Here is a 20419-nt window from a genome sequence, read left to right as displayed (position 1 = left end):
ACCCCTGCTGCCCTTTGTGCTCAGCCTAAGGGAGGTATTTGCCCTGTTCTTGAATATGCAATGGGCCTTCCCACCTCTGACTGCTTATTTTGCTTCCTCTTCCATAGCCTGGTCTACATCCTCCCCATTCTTCAAGGCTCAGATGCACATCTTCTGTGAAGTCTCTGGTCCCCTGGCAACATGAGACAGTTCCAGAGAATTCAAACAGCACTGTGAAACCTCCCAGCACACGTTGCTTTCTACCATGGCAATGATGACTCCTTTAATATTTCTTTGACGATGTCGATAATGTCTATTAAATTTTTTTTACAATTTATTTATTTTTAATTTTTTAAATTGATTATACATATTTTGGGGGTTCAACACTGACATATGTTGATCAAATCAATATTATTAGCATATACATTATTACAAATCCTACTTATTCTTTATGCCCCTTTTCCAATCTCTCCCCATCCCTGTCTTCCTCCCGCTTCCACCTCTGATAACCATAGATTTCTTCTCTCCTTCTGAAAGAGTAATGGTTACTCTACTGATTTGTTGCCTAGATGATCTGTCCAGTGCTGAAGAGGTGTGTTCAGGTCCCCCTCTATTATCATAGAGTAGATGCTTCTTCTGTAACTCTGGAATGGGCTTTGTGGAGAGAGACATCCTCTTTTCTTTGGTCTCTGTTGTTTACTCTCTTTGCGTCAATGCACTTGAGTGGCTTGCAGGACATCTACACAGTGATTGGCGCGACACCAAGGGTTGCGATCCCGTTATCGGTCACGAAAAAAGACAAAAAGGAAAAAAAAAGAAGAAAAAGAAAAAGATGACAAATAGGATTATAAACATTGAGGTGTATTTTTATTTATTTATTTATTTATTTTCACTGGCCAGTACAGCTTCTGAAAGAGTAATGGTTACTCTACTGATTTGTTGCCTAGATGATCTGTCCAGTGCTGAAGAGGTGTGTTCAGGTCCCCCTCTATTATCATAGAGTAGATGCTTCTTCTGTAACTCTGGAATGGGCTTTGTGGAGAGAGACATCCTCTTTTCTTTGGTCTCTGTTGTTTACTCTCTTTGCGTCAATGCACTTGAGTGGCTTGCAGGACATCTACACAGTGATTGTGGTGTCTAGCCACTTTTGTGGCAGCCGTGGCTATTGTGGTGGATGTGGTTGCCCCCCCCCCCGGAAGTGGTGTTTGTGGCGTGCTCCTTGCCTGGATGCAGAAGGAGGGATCAGTCTCGGATCCATGCCTCAGCACCCCAGGTGGGCCCCGTGGCAGCAGTGAGTGGCATGTCAAGGCACGTTTTTAAATATCTAACAAATTAATGCTTCTGATACAAAAAAATTACAACATAATTGTGCTGCTCACAAGATAATTATAGGATTTATTAAAATATAATAACTTGCAGTGCTCCACAGGCACGGTGGTCTGGTAATAGGACACAAGTTTAAGAATATACAGAGAGGGTTTTTGATCAAATTAACCAGTAGCTCCAATATAATGTATAATCTCATTTGGAGGTAATGTCAAAAGCCTAAATTGGAGACCCTGGCCAAATGGCTCTCCTGGCCCCTTTCCCTAGTGATAGGCTGTTCTGCTGCCTCTGCATACAGTAGGTGCTCACTGTTTGCTGGATGATGGGAACAAACAATACCTTCCAAGTTCATTACTGAAAACCCACATAGAATAAGTATTCCTGAGAAACACCAAAGTCCTGAACAATGGGGCAGGAAGCCACCTCCTCCTCCAGTGACCCCAGCCCTCAGAGTCCAGCTGAAGGCTGCAACAGGAAGCCCATCAGCCACTGTCTTTCCTCCCCCTTTTCCCCACTCCCCCCGGGGGCTATAAATGCAGTCATGCTTTCCATCTGCTCTCAGCCTCTCTTCTCCACCCTCTTGGAGGGTCTCAGGTGAAGAAAGAAAAGAGTACTTACAGAAGAAGGCAAGCAGCCAACCGGGCTTGGAGAGCTGTCCTGCCCCCAGGCAGGCCTGAGGAATAAAAGAAACAGTGAGAGCACAAAGAAGGGCTTAAAGCACTGCAGCAAGGGGAGAAAAGGGCCTAAGAAAATTTACAAAGCAATCTGTCAGAGAAGGGATGAAAAGGGAGCTGTGCAGGGCTGAGGGCCTCAAGCCTCAAGCCCTCATCTCACCTCAGGCCCAGTTAGAAACCTGCAATTGCTCAGCCCAAAGTCTGAACCAGTCCCCCTCCTCCTTGTTCCAAGGAGTTTGGTTATTAACCCCTGACCCAGAGGTTTCAACTTGCTGGGTTTGAGGTGTGAGGCTTCATCTTGCTGGGTTTCTGGCAGCCCCAAGGACCTCTCCTCTACTAGGCTCAACACACCATTCACTTGAACCCACCACCAAACTGGCCCAACTTCCAGCTCTGTCTGAATTTCCTGCAGAAACACAATATGAGGATAAGGTCACCCACAGATCCACACAGCTATTGAGTCACTTTGATTTCCCAGATTTTCTGAGCAATTGAATATGCCCATAGGCCTTTCTAGAAATCTCCCCTGCCACCAAAGGTAGGATTAATAACAACAGAGTGCTCACTCTGTGCAGAGTGCTTTATGTCACCTCACTTAGTCCTCACATCCTTAGGTATTATTATCCCCATTTTACAGAAAGGGAAATGGGCCTGGAGACATTAATGACTTTCCAAAGGATACACAGCCTGGATTCCAACCCAGGTCCGCCTGACCTTGATGTCCACATTCTTTCTGCTACGGATACTGCCTCTTGGGAATCCTCCAGGATTCCATTTTATGTGGTGCCCAAATCAACTTTAGGTGGGGTAGGATGGTACAATTTTGTGGCATCTAAAGAATTCCTAGCCCACAGCTGGGGTTGGGAAGGGGAGTAGGAGTGAGAGAGTCTGTATTATGGCTGAATAGGGTCCTACCAGTTCTTCTTTTTAGACACTTGAGTAATTTAACCATAAATAACTGGGCACTGGGAACAGGACACTCACTAATAAAAGCATGACCTGGAGTAATGTTTGAAAAAAAAAAAATTCAAGTCCCTTAGTGGGTGGATGTATCTGCAAAACAAAAGAAAAGCCCCTTTCCCAGCCCAGGCAGAGAAGTCTCCTGTACAGTTAAAGACAACAGGCTTCCGGGCACGTAGCCAAGGTTCTGGGGATATTTATAACTTGAAGAGGGTGGGAGTCCCTAATAAGCTGCTATATTCTTTTTCCATCACTTCCCTCTCCAAGGCTACAGTGAGCTAGAAGCTCTTCCCCACGCAGAATGCCTGCTTTCCCTAGTGTTCGACTTCCATTGTCTAATTCCTTCACCCTGGCTGGGGAAAGGGAAGGCTGCAAGTCCTTCCGTTCAGAGGAACTCCAGCTGAATGCAGCTTAGCTGCTGGTGGTATTTCTTGGCCAGCTGCTGTGGTCTCAGGGATCTGCCTATGAGCCTGTGGTTTCTGAGCTGCCTGTGAGTCTGAGGTCTCCGGAATCTGAGAGTCTTCGGGATCAGTCTACGATCTCATTTTGCCTGCAAGTCTACGGATTCGAGATCGACCTGCAGGTCTGAGATCTCCGGGACCTGCCAGTGATCTCTAGACTCTTTCCGAACGTCAGAGGTCTGAAAGGACTCTGTCTGCGGCTTTGGGATCAGTTTAAGGCCTCTCGGATGTTGGAGCCTGTGAGCTAGTGGATCATTTGCGGTCAGGAGGTATGTCTGTTCGTTCCCAACTCGGGTTTTCGGCCTCCTACCTTCAGCCGAACAGGGACAGCTCACATCCCGAGGTCCTGCGCGGCTCAGGCCCTGAGAAGTCCAGGGTCCCTTCGGCGCGGTAGGCCTGCGGGAACCCTATTAGCAGACAAGCCCTCTGGGATGAAAAGGACGGCCAGACCCCGCCCTGAGACCTGGCCATCTCCTCCTCAAGCACCCGATCCCCCATCCCGTTTCTGATTTCCCTCAGGGTTTTCGCTTCCCGTCAGCTGAGCACAGCTCAGTCCGCCTCTCAAGGGGCGCTTTCTTTAGAAGGACACAGTCGGACACCCCTATAGGGTTAATAGCGTTGGAGCCGGGACACCGCCAAGCCCAGCCGCAGTCCACACTCGCGAGGCGGACGGGCGGCGCGGGGCCTCCTGGGAGTCGTAGTCTGCGTGGCAGGGTGCGAACGCCGCAGAGACTGCTGGGAGATGTAGTGCGTGGGCGGGGCTCAAAGTTCCCTTCGGCCTCCGAGTCTTCCCTGGGGAGTGGGCGGCTGCCGCTTTTCTCTCTTGCCTGGGCTGTCAGATGAGGGCTAATCCCAGCGGAGCTCAGCACAGGCCAGCACTTAAATTAGGTCCGACATCGCGGATAATAAGGTCTGACTCAAAGGAAGCTTCTAGGGATGTGAGGAGAAGCAGGGCAATCTAGCTGATTTAAACAGACTATGGTCTCCAAGAGCAGAAAGCGGGAGATACTCCAGCTTCTAGGGATGTGAGGAGAAGCAGGGCAATCTAGCTGATTTAAACAGACTATGGTCTCCCAGAGCAGAAAGCGGGAGATACTCTGCCCTGTCTCGGAGGACGCGCTTCCTTCTCCACCCTTTTGTTCTTTTCCCTCCTCGGATCTGGCCTCACTGGCTTTTGTACGCCGGGATGGAACACCAATTCCCGGCAGCCACGGGGGCAGCGCAGGCGCGATGGAGGAGTTCGGCCACGCTGCAGGAGGCGGGCCTAGGGCTCGGCATCTAATTGGCAGAGCGTTCTCCGAGCTTTGCTCGCTGATTGGCCGAGGCAGCTGCCGGAAAGGACCCAGCCTCGACATGGAAGAGCAGAGGCGTTCTGTGGGCTGGGCTGAGAGCCTCCTCCCCCAGACAGCATCAGCCTGACCCCCCCGCCCCGAAGGGGCCCAGCCAGGGGGCTGTCCTAGTAGATTCCAGCATTGCCTCCACCCCGTGGTGGCGGAGACACAGAGGGAGGGTTGGGCTCGGGGGTCAGAGAGGGGAGTGACGCGTCCCGGGTTCAGGGACCTCCCCGCCCGCCTTGCGGCCAGAACTCCAGCCCTGGGGAGTGGGCAGGGCCTGTTGTACCGTGCCTCACGCCCTGCTTTTCGCCTCCTTCAGCGCTGTCTGCTGTCTGCTTTTCCTGCCCTTTCTCCCTGGAGGCGAACCCTTTTGCCCGCGATGGCAGCCACCCTGCTCATGGCTGGGTCCCAGGTAAGCTGGGGGTGGCTTCTTGGACCTTGCCTCTGCTTACCCACCTCGTCTGTCATTTGTCTGCTCTGCAAACTCCTGTGGGAAATTCTCTGGGATTAGTAATTCGTTCGCTTGAGTTTTCTGCCTTCAGGGGCCTAGTACCAGGCCATTATAGCCACATACAAGCATATACCGAACACCTGCTGTATGCATTTAAGTACTGGGGGGGGGGGTAAAAGAAGGACGAGACCGGCGCTACCCGCCTGCTTACAATCTGCAAGGAGAAAGACGCATCCGGTTAACCGTGACACAATGTGATAAATGCTCTATTTGCTATAGGAATAAAATGCTGTGGTGTAGGAACCAAGAAGTGGGAGTAATAAATTCCATCTGGGGCATAACAGCTAGGAGCGGAGCAGAGGGGTGGAGGGCACTGAAGAAACAGTCGGTACTGGAGCAGGACCACAAAGAATAGTAGAATTTCACTAGTCTGAGAAAGATATTTTAGGAAGAGAGTAACATTGTGAGTAAAGGTATGGAGTGATGTAAGTGCTAAAAGGGTTCTGAGAAAGGCATGCCTAGAGGATAAGGTTCCCCAAGTGGGGCAGGGATCTTTGGTTATTGGACCAGAGCAGTCAGCTCATAAATTGTTCCCTTCTTTTCCACATCTCTTTTTCGTTTGTTTATTTCTTCTTTGGATTCTGCAGATTAGACTTAATACATTTTGCCTCCTCAATATTTCTAACCATGTCTCTAATTTCAAGAAGAAAAACTGGTACTAACCTCCTAGATACGAAGTAATGAGGAAGCATTGTGTGATTTCAGGCACCTGTGACATTTGAAGATATGGCCATGTACCTCACCCGAGAAGAATGGAGACCTCTGGACCCTACACAAAGGGACCTATACAGGGATGTTATGCAGGAGAATTATGGAAATGTTGTCTCATTAGGTAAGGATTCTACCTTTCTTCACCCCCACATTTTTGAGACTGTGTCAAAATAGCTTAGCTCTTTCGACACAGCTTAGTTGATGTTTTTAAAGCACTTAATTGGATATTGGCTTGAGTTGAGTCCTCAGGCAAATCTTTGTGGGTATTTTTGTTTTTAAAGATGACCGGTAAGGAGATCTTAACCCTTGACTTGGTGTTGTCAGCACCACGCTCTCCCAAGTGAGCTAACCAGCCATCCCTATATAGGGATCCAAACCCATGGCCTTGGTGTTAACAGCATCACACTCTCCCAAGTGAGCCACGGGCTGGCCCTTCAGGCAAATCTTTGAATATGGGAACGTCCACGTCATACTGTCTAAAAAGAAAAAAATGTTTCTGCACGTTTCAGAAACATTCAGATTTCTTGTTCCCTGAGTCATTTGCCATTCTCCAGCCTGTTTGTACAGATCACTGACCAAACAGGTCTGACATAATGGTGCTTGCCAGGATATAAATGCCCCTGTAAATGGTGCTTTCACTCTAGGGCACTAGAAGATGAGGGAGTTCTGACCCAGGTTCATGGGAAGGCAAAAGACAGCTTTTTGTGTTTATTTTGGCTTCAGATCCCTAGCTTTATCTTGAGTTCTTTATCTGAGTAGGTTCTTGTCTAGATATTTTTCAGAGTTGATTATAGATTTTGATTGTGTCAGATGTTGTCCCAGAAGAATCCTGAAATAGTGAGATCACAAATTCTATTAGAGGGCAACCTGGTTTTTTTTTTTTTCATGGTTTGCAAAGTTGTCATGTCTCTTAGCTATACTTTGTTGTGGATGTAACTAAAACAAACAGTATATTCTCGAGCTGGAGTCTTTTGACTCACTTTGTCTCCTGTTAAGACTTGACAGAAGTTAGCAAGCTTGCATGGTTCATTAGGTCCTCTGCCACTCATTAGGACTAATACTTTTGTTGAAATCTTTATTCCATAGGGGCTGGCCCGGTGGCGCACTGCTACAGTGCACCGCTTGGGAGCGCGGCGGCGCTCCCTCCGAGGGTTCGGATCCCACATACAGACCAGTTCCCGCTCACTGGCTGAGCGAGGTGCGGACGCGACGTCGAGGGTTGCGATCCCGTTGCCGGTCCCAGTCCGGTACGGGCGCGACACTGAGGGTTGCAATCCGTTGCCGGACACGAAAAAAGACAAAAAAAAGGAAAAAAAAAAAAAAAATCTTTATTCCATAGCTTTTCACAGAACAAAAGATGACTCTGAGGGCTTTCCTTTTCAAATTGGACTTTCTCTGATGTCCCAAGTTTCTTGGATCCTTCCTTTAGAAAAGCAACCATAAATAAAGTTATCTACCCACATCTATTGCAGTCTATAGCCCAAGTATTCCACTCAATCCAACAAAAAACAAGAAATGAGAATTTTAAAAAATGTAAATTTATATTCCTATAGCCCAAGGAGCATTTGCAGAAGGATGGAAGCACCAGAAAACTGGTTTCTTTTTTTTTCTTTTTTTTTTTTTTAAAGGGATGACCGGTAAGGGGATCTTAACCCTTGACTTGGTGTTGTCAGCACCACGCCCAGCCAGTGAGCGAACCGGCCATCCCTACATGGGATCCGAACCCTTGGCCTTGGTGTTATCAACACCACAGTCTCCCAAGTGAGCCACGGGCTGGCCCTTCATTAGTAGATCTTATATGATGCTAATGATGAAAGCTTGACAAGTTAAAAAAAAAAAAAAAAAAAAAAAAAAAAAAAACACATACACATATAAAATTTCAAGGCTCTAGGCTGTTAGAGATTCTAATTTAGAGTCTCTTATGTTTTCCATTTCTGGTTGTTTTCTTCTTTCAAAATGCTAGGAATATGCAGTTTTCTTAAAGAACCATTAACTATAGTGACATAGAGCTTGACCTTTTTATCAGACACACCTGGGTTTGAAACCTGGCTCTATCATTTACTGCTTTAACCTTAGGCAAGTTATTTCTCTTGTCTGGATTTTGGATTTCTCATTCATAAAATATACTGCCTGACTCTCAGGATGGTTGTGATAATGAATAAAGTGATTCATATAAAGAATTTAGTATAGTGCCTAGCACATAGTAGATAATTGTTTTGTGCATTTACCAATCTTATTATTACTTACTGTTTCTTACAGATTTTGAGATCAGGAGTGAGAACGAGGTGAATCCAAAGCAAGAGATTAGTGAAGATGTAGAATTTGGGACCACATCTGAAAGACCTGTTAGGAATGCTGAGGAAAATCCTGAAAGTGAAGAGGCCTTTGAAAGTGGGGATAGGTCAGAAAGACAGTGGGGAGATTTAACAGCAGAAGAGTGGGTAAGCTATCCTCTCCAGCAAGTCACTGATCTGCTTGCCCAGAAAGAAGTCCACACAGGCATCCGATATCATATATGCTCTCATTGTGGAAAGGCCTTCAGTCAGATCTCAGACCTTAATCGACATCAGAAAACCCACACTGGAGATAGACCCTATAAGTGTTATGAATGTGGAAAGGGCTTCAGTCGTAGCTCACACCTTATTCAGCATCAGAGAACACATACTGGAGAGAGACCCTATGACTGTAATGAGTGTGGGAAAAGTTTTGGAAGAAGCTCTCACCTCATTCAGCATCAGACAATCCACACTGGAGAGAAGCCTCACAAATGTAATGAGTGTGGGAAAAGTTTCTGCCGGCTCTCTCACCTCATCCAGCACCAAAGGACACACAGTGGGGAGAAACCCTATGAGTGCGAGGAGTGTGGGAAAAGTTTCAGCCGGAGCTCTCACCTAGCTCAGCACCAAAGGACCCACACAGGTGAGAAGCCTTATGAGTGTAACGAATGTGGGCGAGGCTTCAGTGAGAGATCTGATCTCATCAAACACTATCGAGTCCACACAGGAGAGAGGCCCTACAAGTGTGATGAGTGTGGGAAGAATTTTAGTCAGAACTCTGACCTTGTGCGCCATCGCAGAGCCCATACGGGAGAAAAACCATACCACTGTAATGAATGTGGGGAGAATTTCAGCCGCATCTCACATTTGGTTCAGCACCAGAGAACCCACACTGGAGAGAAGCCATATGAATGCAATGCTTGTGGGAAAAGCTTCAGCCGGAGCTCTCATCTCATCACGCACCAGAAAATTCACACTGGAGAAAAGCCCTACGAGTGTAACGAATGTTGGCGAAGCTTTGGTGAAAGGTCAGATCTAATTAAACACCAGAGAACCCACACAGGAGAGAAGCCCTACGAGTGTGTGCAGTGTGGAAAAGGTTTTACCCAGAGCTCCAACCTCATCACACATCAAAGAGTTCATACGGGAGAGAAGCCTTATGAATGTACCGAATGCGAAAAGAGTTTCAGCCGGAGCTCAGCTCTTATTAAACATAAGCGAGTTCATACTGACTAAGTCCTGTAATTATGATTGAGAAATGATTCATTTGAAGGTACAATTTTATTTGCTATCAGTGAGCTCCCTCATGACTGAGCTTCTTTTACTGTACTGACTTTCCTAGTTGTGGGCCACAATTTAAAACATCAAAGAAGACAAGCCATTTGAAATTCTGACCCACGGCTTTGAGAACTTTATCCCTTCCTCCAAGATAGTGATTTTTCTTCACTATATATTAAAGGATTACTTCCGCAAAATCAGCCCCACAAGTAACTGGAAATCTGAAGACCAGGGAACAAATGCTGGTAAATGCCCAGGGCTGGAAATGGAGTAAATCTTTAAAAGTTTTTTCTCCCATCCTTGGCCCAAAGAACTGTGCTGGGGGACTGTAATAGGCTAGTTACAGCTGCTTTGCAAGAAGGCAACTAGAGACTCAGCCTGAGTTGCCACACCTATTTACACGCCATGGTAGTTGGGCACACACATCTTCCCCTCCAAAGGGCTCTTTCCTTGAGTTGCTTATACCTTTGTATCTGAGAGCAGGATTCTGCATGATGAAGGCAATGATCATAACTTTGCTCCTTCTCATTGTTTCTAATTAACTTATTTAAAGTTTGCATCTTCGTGAAAGCTAACTGAAGATACAGTTTGAAAGGAAAAATGAGACACAGGTTTGGGGACCAAGGACCCATCAACGGTGTGACTTTAGCAAGAGATGCCCACTGTTGTTATTGCCATTAATCAGATGTATGAATTTTCTTTGGGGATTGCAATAGGGAACATTGTAGGGAAAATATCTTCAAGGAAAGATAGGACCATAAGTGATGGTGGTGAATAAGGAACAAGTGGAATTGACCCCTTCAGGGAAGGAAGCAAGGAGTCCCTTCCCAACGAATGTAGGTCATTTCTGTGTTGTTTCTCCTCTAATCTTTAAGATCAATTCTCCCCGTACTGCTAACTCTAGGATTTGATAAGAGCCACATCTTAGTGTTTATCTTAGCTTGCATAAGGGCATGTGTATGTACAGTGATATGTGTATTCCTGTGGTTTTTCTAATAGCAGAAACTGAATTCACACAGAATTAGCATGTTCTTGGGTGATATGGATCATGTGACAGAACTACAGACATAACTCCAATGGGAGAAATCTTTTTAAAAAATCATGAAAAAATTGAACACTAGTGCTTTAGTATGCATCTCCCAATAAGGTCTGCCTTAGTACAGAACTAAGCACTTGTTTGTATGTGTACATCAGTTGTGGGAGATAATGAACAGACAGGTTGATTGTCCTGTTCTCATTCTGAATTATCTCCTATGGCAATGAAGAGCCCTTTGGCCTAGTCAGAGGAATTAATAAACCCAGATAGGAATGTATTTCCATCCTCCTAGCCTACAGATATAAGACGTTAAAATGTGAGTTGACTCAATTTAAGCCCAGTAGTGTCAGTTCTCCTTATCTCAGCCCAAATAGGAATGGAATTAAGAAATATCCCAGATGTGATGCTTATCCAAGTATGTGGGGGTGGGAGGAATTGATACTGAGGAGATGGGACTGGAGTAAGGAATGTATTTTGAGAGTGCCCCTGTTTATTTCTACTGTGCTTTATAGTGAATGTTGTAACATTTAAAAAATGCTTTTGCCATAGCTCTTTGGGACTTGGTGTTAAAGGAGCCAGTGGTCTCTCTTGGGTAGTTTACTAGAATGCGTTATTGGGACCCACAGCTCTGTGGGACTACATCACTTGCAAATGACACAACTTCAAAAGTAACACAACGAAAAACCACTTCACTGAGGAGGTTTCTTCATGTTGCCACTCCTATTTAAATACAAACTCTGGCAGAGAGCATGTTTTTTGTTCTATACAAAACCTAGCACACTGTGGATATTCATATTTTAATTTGTTAGGTGACTTATGTGTTCTTGGTAACTAAACTCAAATATGTCTTTTCCTGTATCAGTGTTGCTGATGGCTTTAATGAATATCAAAATTTTCCTGTTGCTTCTGTGAGCCACTACAGGTGTCAGCTTGGGAGTGGCCATGACCTAATTGTATTTCACCTCCTTTTCCTTCTCTGCTCTTGCCCCAACCCAACCTGTTCTTGCTGCGGCTTTTGGCTTCTTAGAGGTGAAGGGATTGAGAAAAGTCTTCTAAAGTGCCCAGCCATCTCTCCATACATGTACAATCCAGCTGGGAAGTTAAAAGGGCAAGGGCCACACCAGTTCTGTCTCCTTTTTCTGCCAATTGCTGCCCATTTGCTGTGCTGAACTTTATGTAGAAGTTATGCATCAGCTCTATTTGCTGATGCTTTTTGCATGCCTTCTGCTCCCAAGTCCCTGGATGCTTCTGCACATACTCTGAACACTTTGTGCCTGTTTTCTATGGTTGTAGAGAGTGAATGAACAAGTAAGCAGTTTTCCTTATGGTATTGGTCACAGTTATCATAGTGTCTATCTACATTGTATTATTCTAATAGTCTTCTATAATTAAAAGTATAATTTTTAAAATCAAAAAAACTGAGAATTATTGATGGTTGTAGAGAGTGAATGAACAAGTAAGCAGTTTTCCTTATGGTATTGGTCACAGTTATCCTAGTGTCTATCTACATTGTATTATTCTAATAGTCTTCTATAATTAAAAGTATAATTTTTAAAATCAAAAAAACTGAGAATTATTTTAGTAATCCAGCACCAATTCATATAACAACTTTTTATCAGATTCATGAAAATTGGGCACAATTGTCCTTACATTGATGCATTTTGTACACATATACAGATATTTTGTACAGATGTTGTGGATATTTGGGAGAACAGTGTCTTGAGCCTTCTGTATATTGCCATAATCAGGGAAGATGCAAAAACCTGTTCAGTTTCCTATGAAGGTTATGCTGGTGGCAGAAGCAACATGGAAATACTTGGTATGAATGACTCATTAGCTTTGGAGTAGGGGAAAAAAATCTAACAGGAAAAAAAGGCTTTGTTGCTTTAAGGAGATATTTTGGGGCATACATTAAGAATACTAAAACGATTTCTACTGCACTAGGATTGGGTTCCCAGAACAGAGATACCTCTTAGAAACAATCAAAGGTTTTCTATTCATGATATAGTTGCACAGTCTGCCCAAGGCAGGGATTTTGTATCACCAGGATGTGACCACAATTTTCAAAGTACTTATAAGTAATTTTCTCTTATGAAATCTTTTCTTTAAATGGAGAGCCATCATAGGCAGAGGTAAGGGGGTGAAAGTTTTATATTGAGGAAAATTATAAATGTGAAGGAAATTTTTGAATTAGCCCTATAGCCAAGACTCAGGGGAAAAAAATGTTTTATCAAAACACTTCTGGGCTGGCCCGTGGCTCACTCGGGAGAGTGCGGTGCTGATAACACCAAGGCCCCGGGTTCGGATCCCATATAGGGATGGCCGGTTTGCTCACTGGCTGAGCGTGGTGCTGACAACACCCAGCCAAGGGTTGAGATCCCCTTACCGGTCACCTTTTTTTTTTTTAAAAAGATGACCGGTAAGGGGATCTCAACCCTTGGCTGGGTGTTGTCAGCACCACGCTCAGCCAGTGAGCAAACCGGCCATCCCTATATGGGATCCGAACCCGTGGCCTTGGTGTTATCAGCACCGCACTCTCCCGAGTGAGCCACAGGCCGGCCCAAGGAAAATGTTAATTAACCTGAAGAAGTGTAGCTCAAGAGCCTCTTCTCTAAAGGTATTTGATATGTTAATCTTTTGCCATTATTATTATTATTGAGCAAATTTCTTTCTGCCTGAACTGTTTTCTGGGAGGTTAGAGGCAGGTTAAGGCTGTGTCTCTACGCCGTTAGGACACCATTGAGTGCACTGAAATGATAATTTGTCAAATGGTTCCCCAGTGCTTCAGAAGTTAGTATTGCTCCCAAAGGAGTTCCTATGCCCTTGGAGAAATGAACTCTTTGGAAGCGTTTGTTAGATACCCAAGTCTGTGGTAGAGTAGCAGACTTAGGCTTATTTTTGGGAAATTTCAAGATAGAAAAGACTGGTAAGATCATTAGTGAAAATAACTGAGTAAAATTAATGGAAGAAAATTACCCTGTAATGACCTAAAATGGTTTTGTGGGAAATCCCATTGTATTATGTTTTCCTAAATGCTTTGTTTTCAAAGTTTGCATCATTTTCAGCTTCTCCAAAGGCGGTTTTGTTTTATTTTATTTTTCCTTCTGGGAGAGATTGCAGCTGATGACACCAAAGTCACACCAGCCCCTGCAACTGCTTTCTGGACAGCTCCACTTGAAAATTACCCAGGCACCTTGAAATCAAACCCCAAACCAACTCAACTTGCTACTTTTTTTTCTTTAAAGCCTACAGCACCCAGTAATCCCAGGCAGTCTCACAGCAAAGTACTAACCAGGCCCAACCCTACTTAACTTCCGAGATCAGACAAGATCAGGCACATTCAGGGTGGTATGGGGATAGACTCCAATTGCCTCTTTCTTCAACCACTCCCCACCTGTTTCTCCTACCTCAGTCATTGCCTAGTTATCCCAGCTAGAAACTTGCTTATCATTCTCAACTCTTGCTTCTTTAGTAACCGTCCCCAAATCAGTAATGAATATTAATAATATAAATAGCCATTCAGTCATATCTTTTCCACCTCCTAAATATTTCTTAAATCCATCTACTTCTCTCTACTGTCACCACTTACCATGTGACTTTGGGCAATTACTAAGCTTTGCTCTTCCTTGTATTCCCCAATGGGGTTAATTATATCTACTTCATAGAGTTGCAAAGAGTAAATGAGATAACAGAGCTCAAAATATTAGCAGCAATTATTCAGACCATCACTGAGCCACATCTTACTCACTGAAATGACCTCCTAATGAGTCTACTCTTTTCTACTTGGATACCCTTCAGTCTACTCTTTCTTTCTGCAGCTAGAATGATCTTTGTGAAAGGCAAATCCCTTCATTCCATTCTTCCGTGTAAAACCCTTGGATGCTTCCCATTGCTAGGAGCATACATTGAAACTCTTTGCATGTAACTTTTGAGGAGTTCATTCACGATCTGGCCTCTGCTGCCCTCCCCAACTCTGGTTCTCTCCACTTTCACTGCACTTGCAACACTCCAAGCTACATCTCTTTCTCTCCACTCTTCTGGCCAGCTCCTACTCATACTTCAGGTCCCAAGCTGGACTTGTTCTAGGAAACCTTTTCTGATCTCACAAGACTGGATCAGGTGTTTCTTTTCTGCTTTCCCTGGGCTTATCTCAATCAAAGCACTTTATCCCAATTTTGTAGTTGGCTGTTTACTTTCTTGTCTCCTCCATTAAACTTTGATATCCCTGAAGAAGTCACTGTGTCTTGCTCCCTATTGTATCTTCAACTCTAGCAAATGTTTGACCTAGAGTAGGCAGGCAACAAATATTTCCTGAATAAATAAGAGGAGAATATGTATAAACTTCATTCCATTCGGCAGGGCTGATGACTTTATTTCTGATTTGTCACCATACCAAGCTAGTCCTAAAAAAAATTTCTTTTCTTTTCCTTTTTTTTTTTTTTTGGCAGCTGGTCAATTTGGGGATCCGAAACCTTGACCTTAATGTTATAACACTACAATCTAGCCAACTGAGCTAACTGGCCAGCCCATTAAAAAAACAAAACAAAAAACCCCCTTAAATTCTGTCATTGGTGTATCTGGTGGGTTTTTTTTTTTTTTTTTTTTTTTGGCAGCTGGTCAATTTGGGGATCCGAAACCTTGACCTTAATGTTATAACACTACAATCTAGCCAACTGAGCTAACTGGCCAGCCCATTAAAAAAACAAAACAAAAAACCCCCTTAAATTCTGTCATTGGTGTATCTGGTGGGGACTTATGCAAGAGGAAGAAGACTCCCAGAGGTGATGTCATCCATCTAAGACACCTCCAGGTGAAATAAAGACAGACCTGCCCCTGGCTGCTCCTCTACTTAACCCTCCAAAGACAGCAATGATTCATTCTTACCTAGGAATAGACTTTTTCTATGGCAACTTTGAAATGTGTTGCAAGGCAGGCCCCCAATACAGAGAGCTTGGGCAGGATTATAAACTCCCGGTTCTCAGTTTGGCATTTGGTTAATCTCTGAATTCTCCAACCAAGTACATAAACCAATGGTTGTTAACATTTGGGGGAGGACCCAGATTCCTTTGAGAATCTAATGAAAGTTTTGGATCATTCGTTATTTTTATTGAGTTCTGGGAGCTCTTTGTATATTTTGGATATGAGTCCTTTATCAGATAAATAATTTACAACTATTTCTCCCACTCTTTGGCCTATCTTTTCATTCTCTTAATAGTGTCTTCCAAGGAACCAAAGTCTCAAATTTTGTTTAAGTCCCATTTTCTTTTTATTTATTTATTTTATTTATTTATTTTTTTTCCTTTTTGTCTTTTTTCGTGTCCGGCAACGGATCGCAACCCTCAGTGTCACGCCCGCACCGGACCGGGACTGGCAACGGGATTGCAACCCTCGGTGCTGCGCCCGCACCTCACTCAGCCAGTGAGCGGAACCGGTCTGTATGTGGGATCCGAACCCTCAGCGGGAGCGCCGCCGCGCTCCCAAGTGGCGCACTGTAGCAGTGCACCACCGGGCCGGCCCCTAAGTCCCATTTTCTGATAGGATTTTTACTCACAGTTTCCTTTTCTAAATCTCTGCCTCAATAGCTCTTGAGGCATAAAACTTAAATCTTTGGTTTTTAGGCAAGGGAGTCAAGAAGATGCTTTCTGAACTTCATTCTTGTTTGGTTATATCCACCCCTTATTGAAGTTGGGGTTTTGTCCCAGGTAGCACTGCCATTAGACCAGGGCAATGGAACTGCCTCCTTGGGCTCTGATTTGGCCCTCCTCCAGTTGCACCTTTCCCCATGGGACCAAGGAAACGTGCCCATGCAGAGCTTACCCTTCCCCCTCCTATATCACAAACTCCAGGTGTCCAGGACTTTAGAATTCTTTGCCCAAACAAACAGTTTACTTCCAAGCCTCTTTCCCATGTTCGTTCATTTCAGGGCAGATCAAGATGCCTTTGTGTATCCCTAGTGTTGTCAACCAGTACCCAAGGGGAGACAATGGGGAATTGAAGAAACACACTTATGGGATCAGGAGGGCTACACAGGCTGATGACCTGTAAAGCATCTTAGTTTATTTTAGGTTCTTTATTATAAGCCAGTAAAAATAACAAATTGTACTGATTAAGTCAATTATGTCTGGTACAAAGCTATTTATAGAACATTCACTGCTGCCACAGTGCTTGAAGGTTCATGGCTAACTGTTTATCAGCCAAATAAGAGCATAAGCTCCTCATTTACAAAGCTCTCAGGGTCCCGGGTTCAATCAAAGGTCAGACCTCAAGGAGAGGGAGAAGGGGGAAGCAGGCAAAACCGGAAGCCAGCCTTGCTGGCCTACTCCCTAGAACAGCAAGGACTCTGTCAGCTTGCTATTCAATATCCTACACCCTAGGGTATGGGGGGCATGGACAGAGCTTGGACCTGCAGGTTGGGTTGCCACATATGGGGCATGAGCATCCTCCTGGAATGGGACAGAACCAGAATAGGAAAAGAAGGGAGCTGGCTTCCATCTGTGCTCTTGCTTTAGTCCTGGTTTCTAGGTATACTATCAAACACTTTCATGAGTGATTTATGATAAAGAGTCAGAATGTATGAAATCCAGATTTCTGAGGTAAGTAATTTGTTAGATAGACAAGTATCAGGACACACTAAAAGGAGGATTTCTGGGCTGAGGATAAAGATTACAAGTGAATTAAGTCATTTAACAAGGATTTGTTGAGCACCAACTTATGTGCCTGGCATAAGACTGAGCGAGACAAAGATTCAGCCCTTATTGAAGTTGTACTTTGTTGAGGGAGATGGACAGTAAACATAGACATAAATAATGTTAGGTGATAAAAGCTATGAAGAAGAAGAAGAGTGAATGGGGACTGCCTTTAGCTAGGGTGGTCATGGAAAACTTCTCTAAAGAGGTGACATTTGAGCAGTGTTCTGAATGAATTGTCAGGATAGCTGGGCGGGGGAAGTATTCTAGGTACTCAGTTAACTGAAGAGCAAATGTAAAGGTGCTGAGGCAGCAGATGGCACACTGGAGGAATGGCACTCGGGTGGTCGGTATGGGTGGGACTCAGTGAGGAAGGGATTGAGTGGTAGGAGATAAAAATCATCTTTAGATACTAGTCCTTGAATTTGAGCATACATTCATATGCCCAGCAGGCAGTTGGAAACAAGCCCAAAGCTCAGGGCCAAAAATGGTACTGTAGATAAAGAAATGGGAATAGCTAATATGGAGATGGTAGTAGTAAAAGTCATGTGAATGAATTAGATGACCCCGACAGAGCATGAGAACAGTGTCAAGGATGGAGTCCTGGGAACACCAACGATGGGCAGAGGAGAGTACCCAGAAGGAAGTATTACAGAACCCAGAGAAGAACTAGGAGAGGAGAGTAGGAGCACCAAGGCCTTGGCATAAGTCAAGATGTCCAAACGCAGCAACGATGTCTAGGGAGATAATGGTATCTGAATCTTTTTGTGAATGGAAAAGCTCTAAGTATAAGGTAGTATTGTTATTATTATCATTAGAGAGCACTTGCCGCCTTCCTCCAATGGATATTTTAACTTAATGGTAATGATTATATATAGTCTATTAAAAACCAATTCTTACTATTCTATTGAATTTTCAAAACATACACAAGTTATACTGAGTGCTGTTATTACTCCATGGCACACTGGTGTTGGGAATAGGACTTACAATCCCTGCAGAATCTGATTTGTGGAACTGTATATTTAACTTGTGTATTTGAATATGGGTAACAATGCTTATTTTAGAATTCTATTGGATTTTAGTTAAAAGCTTACACTAACACCTCCATAAAAGATTTTTGGCATATGGCTCTTCTGCCTGCTGACAGGGAAGTTTTAAAATAATTAGAACTCAATGGAGTTACATACAATAGTCTCCTAGAATTTGATTTCTGGAACTTAGGTGACAGGCACTGCTGCTGCTGCCTGTGCCTGTCTCTTTTAAACAGCTGCAGAGTTCAGTGTCAGTGGATGGGTGCACCAAGGTCCTGGTGATGGATTGCCAGGGAATTCCACTGTTGTCAAGTGGAAGAATGTTGTGACCAAGTGTGTTCAGCACAATTTTTTTTTTTTTTTTTTTGGTGGCTAGCTGGTACAGGGATCAAACCGTGGCCCTTGGTGTTATCAGCACCACACTCTAACCAACAGAGCTAACAGGCCAGCCCCTCAACACTCTTAAGTTGGATTTAATAATCCTAACTACTTAAAAGTTGATTCTTGGGCCGGCCCGGTGGCGCACTGCTACAGTGCGCCGCTTGGGAAGTGTGGCGGCGCTCCCGCCGAGGGTTCGGATCCCACATACAGACTGGTTCCCGCTCACTGGCTGAGCGAGGTGTGGGTGCAGCACCGAGGGTTGCGATCCCGTTGCCGGTCCCGGTCCGGTACGGGCGCGACACTGAGGGTTGCGATCCGTTGCCGGTCATGAAAAAAAGACAAAACGGAAAAAAAAAAAAAATTGATTCTTGCTTACTTGAGTTTGATTGGAGGATTAGAAGGTTGGAAAGGAGGAGCCGGCCTGTGGCTCACTCGGTAGAGTGTGATGCTGATAACACCAAGGCCACGGGTTCGGATCCCATATAGGGATGGCCGGTTGGCTCACTGCATGAGCGTGGTGCTGACAACACCAAGTCAAGTGTTAAGATCCCCTTACCAGTCATCTTTTAAAAAAAAAAAAGAAGGTTGGAAAGGAGAGCTCACTTTGCAATCTTTCTTTTTTTGCTTTTTCCATTATCCCTCAATAGAAACCAAGGAGCATGGAGATCTCACATGAAAAAGTAAGGACTAAAAGAACTTCAAGCTCAGAGCCTACATGGCTGATCTGGTGCTAGTGGGTTATTGGAACTTATTGACAGTAGTTCCACTAAAGTTGGTATACAACCCCCCACTGCTAAATTTGACTGACTTAAAAAAAAATCAGAGCCTACGAGCATAAGGTTTGGGAATATGAAGGCTTAAAAAGAGATGGGTTTAACTTTACTGGTTTTGGTTAATCTCTTCTGGCTGTGTAGCATAATGTGATTAAGAGAATAAAATTTATAGTTACACCAGATTTTGAGTTTCAGCTCTGATTTGGGCCTTAGTCTCTTCATCTGCAAAAGGGAAATAATATTTTTGGTACTTTCCTCATGTATTATATCATTTAATGCTCAATACAGTTGGCATTGTAGGTGTAACATGGTAAGTGGTTAACAAATATTAACTAGTATGAAGTTCATAAGGGTTAAACCTTTTTTATTTTCAGGGTATTTTTTTTTTTTTTATTCTTAGGGTATCATCTTTATGAAACATTTTCTTTCTTTTCTTTTTTTTTTCCTTCCTTTTTTTTTTTTTTTTTTTTGCAGCTGGTCAGTACAGGGATTGAACCCTGGACCTTGGTGTTATCAACACCATGTTTTAACCAACTAAGTTAACCAGCTGAGACATTTTTTTTCTAACAAACCTACCTAAAAGATTATTGCTCTCCAAAGTTGAGACCTTGTGAGGCCACAATTTTGTTCTTAGATACTGTCATTTATCAGAACAAGTTAAAATTGCTTTGTGAAACCAATTTGCAAAGCACACAAAGAAAATGTTCTCATCTTATATCCCAGCAGGCTTCGGACCCTAGATAGTATTTTATAACTCATTCATCAGATTGATCATAATATTTTTTGTTTGTTTGTTTTTTGTTGTTTTTTGATCCTAAGCCTTGACTTGGTGGTGTCAGCACCACGCTCGGCCATCCCTATATAGGGATCTGAACCTGTCATTATGAGGGCCAGCCGTGGCTCATTTTGGAGAGTGTGGTGCTGATAACACCAAGCCAAGGGTTAAGATCCCCTTACCGGTCATATTTTTTTTTTTTTTTTTTTTAAAGATGACCGGTAAGG

General features: G+C 44.0%; 1 protein-coding gene across 2 annotated transcripts; it reads left to right on the top strand.

Moving 5' to 3' along the window:
* The first annotated feature begins 3164 nt into the window (after window positions 1-3164).
* On the top strand, window positions 3165-12112 carry ZNF436 (zinc finger protein 436). 2 transcript variants are annotated; one of them, XR_550485.1, is made up of 5 exons: window positions 3197-3669; window positions 5054-5146; window positions 5951-6077; window positions 8216-11832; window positions 11981-12112. XR_550485.1 is itself a non-coding variant. In XM_008572865.1 (4 exons), exons 2-4 carry the CDS (start codon window positions 5114-5116, stop codon window positions 9466-9468), a joined length of 1413 nt encoding a protein of 470 aa, XP_008571087.1. In that variant the 5' UTR covers window positions 3165-3669; window positions 5054-5113; the 3' UTR covers window positions 9469-11448. The 2 variants fall into 2 exon arrangements, 1 of the variants encoding a protein (XP_008571087.1); XM_008572865.1 differs by lacking the exon at window positions 11981-12112 and having other exon boundaries at window positions 3165-3669; window positions 8216-11448.
* Window positions 12113-20419: the final 8307 nt, after the last annotated feature.

Source organism: Galeopterus variegatus, unplaced genomic scaffold, assembly GCF_000696425.1.
Source record: "Galeopterus variegatus unplaced genomic scaffold, G_variegatus-3.0.2 Scaffold50, whole genome shotgun sequence".
NCBI classification, from domain to species: domain Eukaryota; kingdom Metazoa; phylum Chordata; class Mammalia; order Dermoptera; family Cynocephalidae; genus Galeopterus; species Galeopterus variegatus.
The sequence above is the reverse complement of the archived record's forward strand: the minus strand, read 5'-3'. Positions and strand labels throughout refer to the sequence as shown.

What these genes read in the sequence shown, in the direction of transcription:
- ZNF436 (XM_008572865.1), top strand. Translation starts at nt 5,114, where the DNA reads ATGGCAGCCACCCTGCTCATGGCTGGGTCCCAG. An exon ending in TGCTCATGGCTGGGTCCCAG is followed by an intron (nt 5,147 to 5,950) that starts GTAAGCTGGGGG and finishes GTGTGATTTCAG; the next exon opens with GCACCTGTGACATTTGAAGA. An exon ending in TGGAAATGTTGTCTCATTAG is followed by an intron (nt 6,078 to 8,215) that starts GTAAGGATTCTA and finishes TGTTTCTTACAG; the next exon opens with ATTTTGAGATCAGGAGTGAG.